Here is a 16,812-nt window from a genome sequence, read left to right as displayed (position 1 = left end):
TTATCCTAAAATTGACTCCTCCTGTCAAAGGAGGAAACTATGAACTCTGGCCCAAAAAGAAAAACAGCCAACAGCACACAAAGTTCTGGTTATCTTGATTTTTTTTTTTTTTTGCTACATTCAACTCCTGCGTTCAAAGGTCAGATATCTTGGAGATTTAAATTTGTCCCATTAGTTCTGGACATCCATCTTTGAAGCTTGATTTTTTTTTCCCTACTTAGCAAGGTAATTCAATCTTTTGGGACCTTGGATTTCAATCCTTCAACAAAGCTTTCTCTTCCCTCCTGCCTGTTTCACGCTTTTCCAATGGCTACTGGCAGAACACTGAATCACACAATAATTTTAATCCAGACACTTCAAGGTTTATGTCTTCCAGAGGAGCGATAACCTGGATGGTCTGACAAGATTCCTTAGCTCTTTATTGCATTTTATTCTGACATGAGTATAGACAAACCTTGCTTTAAAAAAAGGTGTTTTTTTTGCAGACTAGACAATAAAGGAAGGGTAGGAATTAGAGATAGGGTGGAAGAATACAAAAATCCACTCAACTGCTCAAACAATACATTTAGTAGAAGTAATAGCAACTGCTTAATTTTTTAATGTGCTAAACATTTACTTACTTCTAAAGCTGCATTTAAACTTATTCCTTTAATCAACTTTTACATGCTACAGCGAGAAGGCTCACTTTGTTTTTTGCAATATCATTGAATTATACTAAAACAAGGCATTAAAACCAGAGGGGGGGAAATAAAATTACAGCTAGCATATCCCAAATTAACTAAAATTACAAGCATGAACGTGGATGATAGTATTTATGATTCAAAAGCAATTGAACAGGTGAAATTTGTGATGAATGCAATTATTATGGTTGGTCACACAGTCAGCCAGGTGTTCAGACTGAATTTGTCATTTGTATCCACCTATCAAGTATTTCCTAAGGACCTGGGAGAGGCAGATGTTGGAAGGAAGGAAGGAAGGAAAAGAATGACAGAAGGAAGGAAAGAAAGATGGAATGAAGAAAGGGAGGGAGAGAGGAAAAGAAAAATCAAATCAATCAAATCAATCAAATCAATCTGTAATTATAAGAACAGCTCAGTCTTTTGAATGCCACTCACCAAGGACCCTAAATTGGACTTAAAACCTTCTAGCATGGGATCAATTGGCTTGGAATAATACAATGAATGAAAATGGGACAGCAGAGAATGGAAACATGTTTTATTTGGGAAGGTCGAGCCGGCGTTTGACTTCACTCCATTCTTGTTTCCGCAAGACACTCCGTTTAATTTTTCCAGCTGCTGTTTTGGGAAGCTCTTGGACAAATTCGATCTGTTCGGGGAAAATTAAAAAGGAAAAAAAAAAATCTTATGTGCAGAAATGAGTAAATTGACATTAGCAATTAGAGAGCAAGAAGATAAAGAATATTATAAAATTTGGGATTTATTTCCCAAGAAGGATCGTAAAATAGGAGAACTCTCACTTAACTGTCTTACTTAGCAACAAAGGTTTTGGGCTCAATGGTGGTTATAGTTCGAGGGCTGCAGGCAATAAAAATAATATTTAGCATTCACAATGGGCATCCTAGGCTGGCCTACCTTGAAGGGTTGACGTCATATCCTGTGCTTCCCTTCCCCACCTCCCATGCTGCATTTCCCAAAGCCACCAAACATCCACTCATCAACCCAGAGCTAAAGGTTCTCGGCTTGCAAAGTTCAATCATTCTTTTCTGCAACTGTCCCGCTCCCCACTTGCCTTCCTGGGATATTTATATGGAGCTGTAGATTTTTTCAGATAGTCCTGGAGTTCTTGGATTAACGCCTCTGGATTGCGGGATAGAAAATCAGGGGACAAGATGATAAATGCTTTGACCACCTGTATGGGCACAAACATACCTGGCAGTGAACGCCTTGAGAAACAGGTTGTAAAGTTACTCCGTGACTTATCTCAATCCTGGTTCAGATTAGCCAATGCAGGTGAGCCCCCAATTCTGACCTGCTCTTGTAAATTAACTTCCTACTGTAGCTATTTCCCATTTTTTCCCAGCAGCTGACTTCTTCTGTCTGTTCAGTCTATTCACGGTTCTTTCTTGCAGATTGCTTGGGAAATGGTTTCTGGGGAGTGACTAACTACAAGGACTCCTCAATTTACATTAATTTATTTACATTTACATTACAGGATGTTTCTTTGTACATGTAACCTGATTTGTGGAGATCTTGATGAGCGTGGTTGTTGGCTGGCAAACATTTCATTACCCAACTAGTTGCCATAACATTCTCAGTGGGAGGGAGGGATGTGACCTAGTCAGGTTTCCTAGTTGAGCTGCTGATATTACATAGTTGGGTAATGGAACGTCTGCAAGAAAACAGCCGAGAGAGCACCAAGAATTATTCAGTCATCATCCTTCTCTTTCTTCCACTCCTCCTCTCTGCAAACCCCATGCCCTTCTAGCACTGAGGATGCTACCTAGTTTGGTAATGAAACGTCTGCAAGAAAACAACCAAGCTCAGAGAGCACCAAGGACCCCACAGTTTGACCTTGAGCAACAAACATTTTCTTCTATTGTATAATCGATGGCATAAGGGCCTAGCTTACCTCTCCTCTAATAGGATCTGGGCTACTGACAACAGCGGATTCTACCACTGCTGGGTGTTCCATCAAAGCACTCTCCACTTCAAAAGGGCCAATGCGATATCTAAAATAGACGGTTGTTGTTCTTAACCCTTCTGTGAATGGTGAAGGAAAGAAACCAACCTCAGTGTAGAAAAAGGAAACCTACCCCGAAGAATTGATGATGTCGTCGGACCGCCCAACAAACCAAAAATAGCCTTCTTCATCTTTGACCGCTCTGTCTCCGGTGATGTAAAAATCCCCACATTCAGTGGCTGCAGTTTTTTCTGGGTTGTCCTGGAAGGAACCAACAATGAGTCCATGACCCACCATTTCTAGGTTCAATGACTTCCAGTCATGCAGGCTACAATTCTGGGAATTTTTCAGCTTAGTGTGGCCATTGGTTAAAATTCTGAGAATTTATTTTATTTATTTTATTTGTCAAGCATGTATTAGATAACAGGTATAATTGGAACATGATCATGATTACATGAAATGGGTACATTAGAACAGGGACGGTAGGCACATTGGTGCTCTTATGCCACACCCCTTACAGATCTCTTGTTCTGACCCAAACCTTGCTCCAAGGAAACAAACATGAAACAGAGGTAACAGCAAAACCTTTTAATGAATTTTGGGAGTTGAAGTCCACAAGTCTTAAAGTGGCCAAGTTTGGAGACCTCTGGTATAAAGTATACAACCTGGAATAAATGCATACTAATCCCATTTGCTGAAGTGTTAAAAAAAAATCATACTTACTGTGTATTTCAAGAAAAGACAGAATGGTCGTTTGGGTTTGATTCTGATGGCCACGTCTCCTTCTTTTCCGGGGGGCTGAATATTTCCTTCATCATCAATTACCTTCAGAAATAAAAGCAAAGCATCCCTTAGGCAAGTCAGGTGGTGTAGAAATATGATAAATAAACGAAAAGCATTGCTCCGATTGTGTTTATTGTCGGAGGTCTTCTATGCCAACTCCCTGCCCAAGATACCATCTTGGTCCAGTAGCTGTCCAATTGACATTGGAGACCTTCTCAGCTGACTTTCCAAAAGCAAAGTCAATGGAAGAAGCCAGACTCACTTAAGGACCACATGATTCAGTTAACAACAACAACCTTGGGGGGAAAAATGGTTGTAAAATCATGCATCCTTCACTTAACAGCCGCTTTGCTTGGTGTGATGACCCAGGTGGGATACAAAATAAACATAGTCACAAAAACAGGTGAAGCCCCTTTTATTCCTTCACTTTGCTTCAAAGCTCCAAATATCCTTGACTCCCCCACAAACAGTTACGAAAAGGAGGAAATGCCGTTTAAACTAAAAATGCCTATAAATTATAAATAGCAAAAACAACACAAAGCACACTGAAGCAATTAAGGGAACCAGGCAAGATAAGGGCTTGAAGACGTCCACAGATATTGGAATACACACTGGGAAGGATGGCAAACTCAGAGAGGAACGACAGATTAGAAATATTTCCATGCTTTGTTTCCAGCACTGGCCCATACACATGTCCGTCCTTTTAACCAGTTCTCACTGCTGCAGCCCATGAAGAGGATCAAGGCCCTTTCCTCCCCCATAGACCATGCCATTCACATCTCTCCCTTATTCTCTCCTCCCTGCGTGCCCTAGGGTGGAGAAGGGATGGGCCTGGGCTTTCCTCTGCCCTTCCCCAGCCTCCTCCACAACCTCCGGAGCCACACTTCCACTCCCTGTCGGCTGTTCCTCCTCTCCCTTGGAGTCAGTCTCCAACAGGGGCATGACACTTGGCAACAGAAATTCTGGCCCCAATTGTGGTTGTAAGTTGTTTCGTTACCCAACTAATATACCTGTAGAGTATATTCTTTTTCTTTTGGTTGTGACTAGCATAAAGTAAAAAAACAAAACCATAAAGACTGTGACATAATTAACCACAACATCACAACAGCCTACATTTAAAAATTGTATTGTACTGAATAACAAGATTGGTCCTTCTTACCTGGACATCGTAGGGTGGAGATGCTTTTCCCATTGAGCCAGACTTAATTTTCATTCCTTGGACATTCGCACAGATTGTTACCTGCAAGAGAGAGGAGGATGGGACACAAGCTGTCAGGACCATGGTGACAATCAGGAGATGGGATCAGACACAACTTTTGGGGAAATGAAAATGAATCTATTGTGGAATCCTTGGTGCTCTCTGAGACCGGTTGTTGGCTTGTAGACCTTTCATTACCCACCTAGCTAACACCATCACTTCTAGTGAGTGTGCTGTCTGTTTATATACAATAGCTTGCCCTATGAAGTGTTGGTGGGGGGGGGGGACACATAGAAATAAATCGTAATCTGTTCAAAAGAAACAACAAAATATACTAAGAGATAAAAAAATGGTGCTGGAGAAGACTCCTGCGAGTCCCTTGGACTGCAAGGTGAGCCAACTGGTCAGTCCTAGAGAAGATCAACCCCGGCTGCTCTTTAGAAGGCCAGATCCTGACGATGAAACTCAAAGACTTTGGCCGTGTCATGAGAAGGAAGGACTCCCTGGAGAAGAGCCGAATGCTGGGAATGAGGGCGGGTAAAAGAAGAAGGGGGACGGCAGAGAAGGAGGGAGCTGGATGGAGTCACTGAAGCAGTCGGTGTGAGCTTACCGTATATGCCGGCGTATAAGACGACCCCCCAACATTTCCACTCAAAATATAGTTTGTTATATACTCGCCCCCTCTTCCGCACGCCTTCCACTTTTGCACTTTTTTTTTTTTTGAGGCACTTTTGTTTACCATGGAAACGAATCCTGTGAAGCTGAAAGGAGCAGCCAGCCTTCTCCCAGCTCCCAAGGAAACAAGGCTCGCACCGCCCGGGCTCCGCTGAGGTATCCGGCTGGGGCTGTCAGGAGTTGTTACCGCTGGCGCGGCTCCGCGCGGCTCCAGTCCCGCGTTGCCTCGGGAAGGGAAAGGCAAAAAGGAAGAGCCGCGGTGGCGCTTTGCAATGGCAGCAGCGGCTCCTGGTTTTGCCTTTCCCTTCCCGAGGCAACGCGGGACTGGAGCCGCGGAGCCGCGCCAGCGGTAATAACTCCTGACAGCCCCAGCCGGATACCTCAGCGGAGCTCGGGCGGTGCGAGCCTCGCTTCCTTGGGAGCTGGGAGAAGGCTGGCTGCTCCTTTCGGCTTCACGGGATTCGCTTCCACGGTGCGCAAAGTGCCTCAGCCGCGGCAGCCGCAGTGCTTCCCAATTACTATTTGCCGGCGTATAAGACGACCCGGCATATAAGACGACCCCCCCAATTGGAGGCATCTTTTTCAGGGCAAAAAAGTCATCTTATACGCCGGCAAATACGGTAAATGGACTCCAGAAGATGGTAGAGGACAGGAAGGCTTGGAGGAACATTGTCCATGAGGTCATGATGGGTTGGACACGACTTTGCAACGAACAACAATGAAGTGTCAAAAAGAAAGTCCTAAGAAGAAAATACTTCCTCTGTAACAATCAGTACCCAGATAATCAGGGATTAACACCAGACAAACTATCTAGTAGAAAACAATGCCCTAATTATGGAGCTACCAAGGAGAAAACTACTCCCTCATCAGTATTGATGGGGCAAGATACTGAATATGAAACAGGCCACACTCACCAGCACTGATGATGTTACTTAGCTGGGTAATGAAACGTCTCCAAGCAAACAACCAAGTTTCGTTGAACCTTGAGCTACAGGCATTCTCTTTTATTGAAATGAATATACCGTTTCGGTTTGTCCGTATCCTTCATAAATCTCCAATCCAGTCTGAGTCTTCCATTGCTCAAACACTTCGGGATTGAGTGGTTCTCCACCAGTCACGCAGTGCTTCAAGCTTCTGAATTTATAGCTTGGAAAGAAACAAAGACAATAAATAGTTCACTTTTTTCTTCGGTGAGTTGATTTTGCACACATTTGGAAGGAAATGTGACTTCTGGATGGCCAAAGAACACTCATAAATTCATAAAACCGTCATAAATTCATAAAACCGTTATAAATTGCATCCTCTTCACTGATGACGTAAAACTATTCAACACCACTGACAATGCTACTGTCCTTCAAAGTGAACTTGATTATGTGTCTGAATGGTCAAACAGTTGGCAACTCCTAAGCGCCAGAGCTCACTGCAACAGCATTACCAAAAAAGCTTCAAGAGTTGTAAATCTAATCTTAAGAAGCTTCTCCTCTGGTAAGACTGACTTGCAAACTAGGGCATACAAAATCTTTGCTGGACCAGTACTCGAATACAGCTCATCAGTCTGGAATCCGCACTGTATATTGGATGTTAATACAATTGAGCGAGTCCAGAAGTATTTCACGAGAAGAGTACTACACTCCTCTGCTCACAACAGAATATCCTACACCACTAGGCTTGAGATTTTGGGCTTGGACAACCTTGAACTACGCTGCCTATGGTTGGACTTAAGTGCAGTACACAAAATTATCTGCTATAATGTCCTACCAGTCAATGACTACTTCAGCTTCAACTGCAACAATACAAGAGCACACAGCAGATACAAACTCAAGGTAAACTGCTCCAAACTTGATTGCAGAAAGTACGACTTCAGCAACAGAGTGGTCAATGTCTGGAATGCACTACCTGACTCTGTTACATCCTCTAACCCCCACTCCTTTAACCTCAAACTAACCACTATTGACCCCATTCCTAAGAGGTCTGTAAGGGGTGTGCATAAGTGCACTATCATGCTTCCCATCCTTGTCCTATTGTCCCCATTTATTCGTACCTATTTCCTGTATTCATACTCATGTTTATTCTTATACCTATTGACAAATCAAATAAATCAAATAAATAGTAAAATAAATATGAGTCAGTTACTAAGTGTCTGAATTTGGATCACGTGACCATGGGACCCAGCCACGGTCATAAGTATGAACCTGTTGCCGAGCATCTGAATTTTGATCACACCATCATGGGGATGCTGGAAAGGTTTGTAAGTGTGAACAATGGTCACAAGTCACTTTTTTTCAGTGCAGTTATAATTTCGAATGGTCACTAAATGAATGGTTTTAAGTCAAGGACTACCTGTATTGCCTATTTATCTGGCTTTGAAATCTCAGATAAAAGGGGTCCAACAATGACGCAAAGAAATATACACTACATGGGAACACATTCAGTTGTGCAAGGAGGCAATCTTAGGAAATCATATTGAGAAATTGATGAAAAAAATTCACAACTTCCTAGTAATAGCAACAGAGCAAAGGCACCCTAGACAATTCCATTAAATTTCCAGACTTCCCATTTTCATGTTGACCTTCTAGCCCTCGTGTTTCATATTTTGTGGCAAAAAAAGTACCTGGTGGCATTGTGCTGAACCATCATCCTAAATGCAGTAGGAGCGGTGCATAAAGTTGTGATTGGATACTTCGCCAGGGTCTAGATGGAGAAAATGAATATGCAAACAACGTGAAGAAAATGTGTATGCAGTCAAAATAATATGCAAACAAGATGATTTTTGTAAGATGGAAATGATCTGGCCTGAAGTTTAAGAGAGGCAGGGCTGAGTCCCTAGAACATGTTAAATCTTAAAGTAAAGTTTAGAAACAGTTGCTGCATCTGTTTAAAATTTTACATCCAACAATGTTGGCCTGAGGGGTCCTTGGTGCTCTCTGAGCTTGGTTGTTTTCTTGCAGACATTTCATTACCAAACTAGGTAAGTCTAGCACTGATGGTGTTACCTAGTTTAGTAATAAAACGTCTGCAAGAAAACAACCAAGCTCAGAGAGCACCAAGGATCCCATAGTCCTCCTTCTCCTTTTCCTCATCTTCCTCCTCCGTCTCCTTCTTCCCCACTCCACAAACCCCGCTCTCTTCAAACACTGATGATGTTACCTAGCTGAGTAATGAAACATCTGCAAGGAAACCACCAAGTTCAGACACCCCTAAGGACCCCACAATTCAACCCTGAGCTATAAACATTCTCTTCTAATTTTGGCTGGTTCACCCAAGATACTTAGACAATGCTTGCATTTCTACAACCCGCTGAACCATAAATTATCTAGCTCTTTTTTAATAGGTGATGTGAACCTTCTCAAACTGAGTGAAGTACACAAAATCAAAGCAGGAACAATGAAGAGAACATTTCTAGTAAGCTGGGATCAAAATGGTGAGGTCTTTGTCTTTTATTTAGATGCCTTCTACTATGTAGGGTCTCTATAAGTATTTCAGTATGTTCTTTGCCAATTTTCCCATTGAGAATAATCTTCTCTGCACAGTGGCAGATAGGACAGCACTCCAGAGGGTTAATGTCATTGCCCAGAGGATCATGGGTTGCCATCTCCCCTCTTTGGAAGAGCTTTATAGCTCCCGCTGCCTTAAGACAGTTCAAAACATCCTCAAAGATCCATCTCAACCCTGGGCACCCTTTTTTTGAACTATTACCATCTGGCAGACGGTGCAGAATAATAAAAACAAGGACAAATAGGCTGAAAAACAGCTTCTATCCTAGGGCAGTAGCTCAGTTGAATTCTACTGTATATTGCAATGTTGGTGCTCTGTCGGGGGTTTTCAATTCAATGTATAGAATGTGAAGGATGTGTGTTTGTGTTTATTTTCATAGTCATAAATTGTACACTGAAGATGGTATTTAATTTCGTTGTACGAGGTGCAATGACAATAAAATAAAGTAAATGACCAGCTGTCTGCAAGAGATGTAAATCCTTCCATTCCTCACTGTCCTGACAGAGCTGAAGAAACTTCTTGAGGGAGAAGCGAAACCTCTTCAAAGAAAGTCCAGTTGCCTCCTGAAAAAGCACCTTTGGGGTGCTTGGTTCCTATTATGTCTATATACACTACTTCCAGTTCACTTGAAATACAAATGGACATGCTTACATTTAATATGACTGCTGGTTCAAACTGGGGTAGATGATGTACAAAGACACATGACCCATGGATCCATGGGCCAAATAAGCTGCTCCAAGCTGTTTTCACCCATCCTGGATCTGAGGTATTCCAGAACACAGTTGAAGAAGATAGATTCATCCAGTGCCTGCTCGGAAAAAAAATGTGTAGGAAGTCCTCGAATTACGACCACCATTGAGACCTCAACGTTCATGTGGTTCAGCAAGGCGATGGTTAAGTGAGTCACACCCAATTTTTTTCATTTTGTTTTGCAATGTCCCAGGGTCACGTGATCCCCTTTTGCGACCTTCTGACAAACCAAGGCAATGGGGAAGCCGGATTCACTTAACAACTGTGTGACTAACTTAACAACTGCAGTGATTCACTTCATGAATGTGTCAAGAAAAGTCATACAATGGGGCAAAACTCACTTAACAAATTGCTCAGTTAGCAACGTAAATTCTGGGCTCAATTGTGGTCATAAGTCGAGGATTACCTGTAATGCTGTAAGCCGCCCAGAGTCACCTTGAAGTGAGATGTGAGGCAACAATTCAATTCAATTCACATCAGTGCAGTTCAAGTCAAAAGTCAAAAGTCAAAAGTCAAGTCAAGTCAAAAGTCAAGTGAAGTCAAGTCAAAAGTCAAGTCAAGTCAAAAGTCAAGTCAAAAGTCAAGTCAAGTCAAGTCAAGTCAATTCAAAAGTCAAGTCAAGTCAAGTCAAGTCAAGTCAAAAGTCAAGTCAAGTCAAGTCAAGTCAATCACTAAATAAATAACCCAGGGATTCAAAAGCATGCCATGGTATTACCTGCTGCTGGATGTAAATCCAATGCCATAACTGTGGCAATGCTCCACCATTTTGGGCGACCCGGTGCTTCCGCTCGTAAAGTAGATCAGCATTAACTCTTCACTTCGCGACTTGACACAGTCGTGGTCACCAGAGGCTGCTCTGGAAAACAAGCAGGTTGGTCTTGATGTACAATTAGAGTGGAAAGGGACATTTTGGGACAGGTGGCTGGCAGGTTTTCTTTTACAATTGGGATTTATCCACAAGTGGAGTTTCGGGGACTTTTTCCACATCCAGAAGGCAGCATCAGCATTTCTTCCAAGAAATTCAGAGCATTTTAGTCAAGAATGCAATGCAGATATTTATGACTAGAACTTAAGGAATGTGGAACACTTGCTTGTTAAAACAACCAACCTTGCTTCTGATTTATTTTTATTTAATTTATACCCCGCCTTCATTATGTAATGATATAAATAACTCAAGGTGGTGGACACACACATGACTCATTCCTTCTCTGATTTTCCCCACAACAACCCAGTGAAGTGAGTTGGGATGAGAAGAAGGCCCAAGGTCACCCAGCTAACTTTCATGCCTAAGGCAGGACTAGAACTCCCAGTCTCCTGGTGATTGATCCAAAGTCACCCAGTTGACTTTCATGCCTAAGGCAGGACTGTAACTCACCATCTTCTGATGACTGGCCCAACGTCACCCAGTTGGCTTTCATGGCTAAGGCAGGACTACAACTCCCAGTCTCCCACTTTCTAGCCTGGTGCCCTAACCACCAGAGCAAACTGGCTTTTTATATGGTCCAATAAAAATAATACTCCAACGCAGTAGATGGTGATATAGTTCTAACTTTTATTGGACTACGTACTGTAATAAGTCACTGAATTTCAGCCAGCCAGCTCTGCCTTTATCGGACACAACAAGCTTGGTTTTCAGAAATTTGCATTCAGCTATGATTGAATCCACTGCATCAACAGACTGTTCGGCCACAACAATGCCTTTGGCTTTGGAAACTTGAATTCTATAGGAAATGTCTTTAGCTGTTAACTGAGGGGTTCCAGGAATAAAAATAATCCCTAGGAAAGAAGAAGGGAAGAAAGCAATCAGAGAAACCATTATGAAAGGTCCATTTCATAGATAAAGTGAAGTTAATGTAGGGTTCCTCTATCTGGTGCCAGCTCCTTTCGATGGGTTTTCCAACATGGCCACATTGACCAAAGAGGATGAGAGTTTGGTCTAATGTATCTAGGTGACTGGGCCTTTCCCGGGTTGGGAAACAGTGATACAGAAAAACATAGTTGCAAATCCCTCATTGCTAAGTTTATGAATTTGAGCTTCCCAATGTTGCTCATCCTATCCTACCCTACAGAATACGTGGGAGGTAGATAGAATATTCATTGACATTTTTAGGAAGAGTGTCCCCTGGGATACCTCTTAGGTATGTCCATTGGCACTCTTAGGAAGGGTGTCCACCAGGACACCTCTTAGGAATGTCCACCAGCACTCTTAGGAAGACTGTCCCCTGGGACACTTCTTTGGAATGTCCACTGGCATTCTTAGGAAGACAACCCTTAGCTATTGTCTTCTCTATACATTTACTAACCTGTTCGCATACAAGCCAGAACGAGTAGCCACCACTCTGGAATGCGGGGCATAACGATCAGAACTTTGTCCCTTCTTTGCAAGCCACATGGACCAGAGAGGACATTGGCAGCTTTTCGGGACAAGAAAGCTAGCTCCTCAAAGCTCCACTTCACCTCTTTGTTCTGACTGTTGACCCACCAGAAGGCTGGGTGGTGAGCTCTCTTTCCATCCTAGTGGGAAACCCAAGAAGTTAAAATTCAAGGAGGGGTAGCTGAAAACCTGTCCTAATCCAAACAAGATCTCATGGTCAACTGCTAAAGAAAAAAACAACTCACCAGGAAGTAAAGAAACTGGCACATCCTCCCCTCTGTGATCCCCCCCCCGCCCAGAGCAGGAGTCCCCAACCTTGGCAACTTTAAGACTTGTGGACTTTAACTCCCAGAATTCCTCAGCCAGCTTTGCTGGCTGAAGAATTCTGGAAGTTGAAGTCCACAAGTCTTACAGTTGCCAAGGTTGGAGATCCCTGCCCCAGAGGACATCAAAGCTTTCATCAATGCTTCCAACAATAACTCCATGCCCTATCTAGTTGTGGTCCTCTCCCTCCCAAGAGGAGCCCAAAATGTTACCTTTTCCTCTTGCATCCATTTGTCCACCACATCACTTGCAAAGTTGAAGTACTCGGGCACTTCCTGGTCACCCCGATTCACCGCTTCGTAATAGGAGGGGATCAAAGAAGCCAGACATCTCTTTGCTTGGTGAAAGAACACCCAAGGCGTCCGAGGATGCCCAAAGCACCTAGCTAGGAGTTTCATGGCCCCAGTTTGAGGTCAGCGCTCAATGGCTTGGTTTCCTGCAAAAACAGGGGATGGGGAGGGAAGGGGGAGCAAGGAAAAGGAAAGGAGAGAATGCAGGAGGATGGGAAGGAAAAGGGGGAGGAAAAAAGTCCATCTGAGGTCGCTACGATACCAAGATGCAGCGAAATGGACCTCTCCATTCCTGCTCTGCCTTCTCCCTTTTTGTGGACTCCAATAGGAGCCTAAACCGCCCTGAAGGGGAGGCAGAGCTAAGGAAGGGCGCTCTGTGAGGCCACAGGAGAGATTGCAAACTTCTGTTGAGTCCGAGCTTTTTCCTCTACGCCAAGACAAAGAGAAGAGTTGCCCAAGATGACTGCCATGAAGTTGGAACAGCCGTGGAACATCTAAGAATAGTACTGGTTCAAAGTTGATGAACGGAAACTATGTCACTGGGTGAGATAATTCTTATTTTAAAAGTTACCCTGAGGGAGAGGAAGGGGGGAAATCCTAGAAGAGACTCTAAAAATAACTCCATAAGCTGCGAAAAAGAATTTTAAAGAGCCTTAAGCTGAAAACTAAGTTGAGATCACCATCTACTGACCAAAGGAAAAGTGAGACCTAGACTCCTGAAAATTTAACATGGGGAATACTAGGCTAAAAGGCTAAAACTACAGATTTAAAGAACGTGGGAAATATTTTGGATTATTACGTATTGAGTAAACACTGGAATTGGCCCATTTGGATAAATGACTTGGTTTTGGAAGAAATGGAGACTGAGTGAAATAAATATCTGTTGGAAAGAAGGCAGTGTGGGAAGCTGAACGAGAGCTTCATTTATTAAACTACACCTTTAGGATTTCGGACTTAGAATAGAATAACTGAGTTGGAAGGCACCTTGGAGGTCTTCTAGTCCAACCCCCTGCCTAGGCAGGGAACCCTACATCACTTTAGACAAATGGTTATCCAGCATCTTTTTAAAAACTTCCAGTGTTGGAGCATTTACAACTTCTGGAGGCAAGTTGTTCCACTGATTGATTGTTCTAACTATCAAACAGCACTTGAACTGGTGGAAACAACATAATGATTGGAGGAAACGGATCATAAAGATCAGCAAATCTGATATTAATACAGTTGAGAAAGTCCAGAAATATTTCACAAGAAGAGTTCCCCATTCCTCTACTCGTTGCAGAATACCTTATGCCACCAGACTTGAAATTCTAGACCTAGAAAACCTAGAACTACGCCGTCTTTGGTCCGATCTAAGTATAGTATATAAAATCATACATTGCAATGTCTTACCTGTCAATGAATACTTCAGCTTCAACCATAACAACACAAGAGCAAACAATAGATACAAACTCAAGGTTAACCGCACCAAACTTGATTGCAGGAAATACGACTTCAGCAACAGAGTGGTCAATGTCTGGAATACTCTACCTGACTCTGTGGTTTCTTCCCCAAACCCCAAAAACTTTAACCTTAGACTGTCTACTGTTGACCTCACCCCTTTCCTAAGAGGTCTGTAGGGGATGTGCATAAGCGCACCAATGTGCCTACCGTCCCTGTCCTATTGTTTCTTTTATTTTTCTTATATGTATCCATTTCATGTATTCATAAACTATGTTTATACTTATACCTGTTGTCTTATAATCGCTTGACAAAATAAATAAAATAAAAAAAAATAAAAAAGTTAGCCTGCTTCAAATTCAGAGTAATGGTTCAAAAATCAAGCTGTTTCCCTAAAGATAACACTAGATGGCACTTTGCCACACAGGACAGTTCTAAACTCTGGCGGGAACAATTTTTTCCTCTCCTTTTATCTGAATTTCCTTCTATTTGTTCCTTCTAGATTAGAAAAACCAACTGTCCCTTCGAGGATCCGGGAGAACAAAGGGACAAGGAGTCTCTGGATGAAGGATGAAGTGCAAGAACTGCTACACAGAGTTAGGCACAGTCCATATCAAAGAAAATGTCAATTTTGTTCCCGTCTCCAGGTTGGGTTTAAAAAAAAACAGCCCCACCTGAAATACTGCAGAGATGCTTCCGATCTTCCTAGGAAAGACCCTCACTCATTTTCTTCCTGGGAAGGACCCATTTTAGCATGCATTTCTTTGCTTATTTAATCTCCTGTTGCTTCATCCCTTTGCATTTTTTCTTGACTTTTTCTGTAATTCCAGAAAGTTTCAATTCCATGCAAGGTACTGTGTGGACAAGAAATTCAGATGCACCTTTATTCTGGAAATATTTTTAAATGTGCATGAAAAGATCATTTGGTCCTGGAAGAACCACGAATTGGTGCACGCTTCCTCTCCAGTCAGTGTCATTCCTGGCCAAAAAAAAATAATCTTTTGATAAGATTTTGGAAGTGGTTTGCCCTTGGGATCCAACCGATGTAACAATCAGTATGGTGAGTGTGCACTTCGCACACCTATGTGCCGGTAGTGCATTTCAAAGTAGTTTACCACTGGTTCAGTGAGCGTGACTTGGTGGCTGCGTGGGTTGCCGACTCCTGCCCTAACCATGAAGTAAGAATACATGCAATCCTTGACTTACAACCTTTCATTTAGTGACTGCTCAAAGTTACAATGGCCCTGAAAAAAGTGACTTTAGGGTCGTATTTCACACGGCTGTTGCAACGTCCCTGTGCTCACCTGATCCAAATTCAGACGCTTGACAACTGGCATGTACTTATGACAGTTGCAGTGTGTCCCGGGTTCAAAGACCCCCTTTTTTGGGACCTTCTGACAAACGAAGTCAGAAGCCAGATTCATTTAACAACTGGGTCACTCACTTAATAAACTGCAGTGATTCACTTAAACACTGTGGCAAAAGACACTGTAAAGTGGAGCTGTCTTACGTTTGGGGCTTCATTGTGGTCATAATTCAAGGACTGCTTGTACTGAGTTGCATAAACAGAACTGGCTTCTGACAAAGGAGTAGTCCGCGTTCTCGTGGGTGGATTGCGTTTCTCTGTTGTTCGTCTTATTTGCCTAAATAGCCCACCAGAATCAAGGGAGTTATAACGCTGGATGTGTTCATTTACCACAGGATTGCTGAATTTACGAAGCCATGGATTTCTGTTGCTGGAAAAGAGGACCTTCCCACCAGAATAGCAACCAGGAATATTAGGGGACTGGAGACTAAAACATATGAAGAACGGTTGCAGGAACTGGGCCTAGCTAGTCTGGTGAAGAGAAGGAACAGGAGAGACACGATAGCAGTCTTTCAATATTTGAGGGGCTGCCACAGAGAGGAGGAAGGGGTCAAGCTATTTTCCAAGGCACCCGAAGGCCAGACAAGGAATAATGGATGGAAAGTGATAAAGGAGAGATTCAACCTGGAAATAAGGAGAAACTTTCTGACAGTGAGAACAATCAACCCATGGAACAGCTTCCCTTCGGCGTTGTGGGAGCGTCATCACTTGAGATGTTCAAGGAAAGATTGGACTGCCATCTGTCAGAAATAGTGTAGGGTCTCCCACATGGCTGGGAGGGTTGGACTAGATGACCTATAAGGTCCCTTCCAACTCTGATTATCTGTAATCTGTTAACTAGTGAGTGTAGCTGTTAGCTGATCTTCAGATATGGAGATACCAGGAACTGAAATTGGGGGCCTTTCCATTTGAAGAACACAAATTACCTCTGACCTCTCGTCCCTTTTCTTTAAAGGACGTCCGAGAAGAATTGGAAAAAAAATTCAGATAGTATCTTACTCCGTTTATGCCTGCACATTTCTGTGATTTGAGGGCAAGGAAGAAGTCAGCGTGATCTCTGGGCTTGTTTTGAAGAAACAACCCCCACTCCTTTACGCTCAAACTAACCTCTTTTGACCTCACCCCATTCCTAAGAGGACTGTAAGGGGCGTGCGTAAGCGCACCATCGTGCCTACCGTCCCTGTCCTATTGTCCCCATTTATTCATACCTATTTCCTGTATTCTTACTCAGGTTTATACTTATGCCTATTATCTTGTAAGCAATTGGCAAATCAAATCAAATCAAATCAGTCAATCAATCAATAAATATCCTGGATGTACCGCAAATGCAGAATGCTCTCTTGAACTTACTGACTTCCAGGCTTCTAGAAGTGGAAGGGAAGACGTAGTGAGGTAGACTTCTCACGGTAGCTGCCCAAAGGCATCCAATTCTGCTCTGTTCATCCTGATCTGTTGTCCCAGGGATGGAATTTTTTGAAGG

The 16,812-nt window shown here is 42.8% G+C and overlaps 2 protein-coding genes across 3 annotated transcripts in view; both read right to left on the bottom strand.

Moving 5' to 3' along the window:
- The window catches only part of LOC113424078 (acyl-coenzyme A synthetase ACSM4, mitochondrial-like), a 19,913-nt gene extending 18,700 nt beyond the window's left edge, over window positions 1-1,213 (bottom strand). Inside the window, exon 1 of the mRNA XM_087942140.1 lies at window positions 1,116-1,213. The gene's annotated coding sequence lies outside the window, so the exon portion shown is untranslated. The remainder of the gene's footprint in view (window positions 1-1,115) is intronic.
- LOC113430561 (acyl-coenzyme A synthetase ACSM5, mitochondrial-like) lies at window positions 1,201-16,812 on the bottom strand. 2 transcript variants are annotated; one of them, XM_087942138.1, is made up of 14 exons: window positions 16,653-16,812; window positions 12,452-12,675; window positions 11,845-12,055; window positions 11,110-11,317; window positions 10,257-10,397; window positions 9,443-9,599; window positions 7,908-7,987; window positions 6,319-6,442; window positions 4,583-4,663; window positions 3,364-3,465; window positions 2,774-2,901; window positions 2,590-2,689; window positions 1,750-1,869; window positions 1,201-1,326 (listed from the first exon to the last, which is right to left on the bottom strand). In XM_087942138.1, the coding sequence occupies exons 2-14, from the start codon at window positions 12,635-12,637 to the stop codon at window positions 1,216-1,218; spliced, it is 1,749 nt and encodes a 582-aa protein (XP_087798264.1). In that variant the 5' UTR covers window positions 12,638-12,675; window positions 16,653-16,812; the 3' UTR covers window positions 1,201-1,215. The 2 variants fall into 2 exon arrangements, with proteins under 2 accessions (XP_087798264.1, XP_087798263.1); XM_087942137.1 differs by having other exon boundaries at window positions 16,683-16,812.

Source organism: Notechis scutatus, chromosome 12, assembly GCF_049901735.1.
Source record: "Notechis scutatus isolate UNSWTSFEM ecotype Mainland chromosome 12, rNotScu1.2, whole genome shotgun sequence".
NCBI lineage: Eukaryota > Metazoa > Chordata > Lepidosauria > Squamata > Elapidae > Notechis > Notechis scutatus.
Note: the sequence above shows the minus strand (reverse complement) of the source record. Positions and strands in the feature narration are given on the sequence as shown.

What these genes read in the sequence shown, in the direction of transcription:
- LOC113430561 (XM_087942138.1), bottom strand. Translation starts at nt 12,637, where the DNA reads ATGAAACTCCTAGCTAGGTGCTTTGGGCATCCTCGGACGCCTTGGGTG. An exon ending in TCTGGCTTGTATGCGAACAG is followed by an intron (nt 11,318 to 11,844) that starts GTTAGTAAATGT and finishes CTTCTTTCCTAG; the next exon opens with GGATTATTTTTATTCCTGGA. An exon ending in CATATAAATATCCCAGGAAG is followed by an intron (nt 1,327 to 1,749) that starts GCAAGTGGGGAG and finishes TTCCCCGAACAG; the next exon opens with ATCGAATTTGTCCAAGAGCT.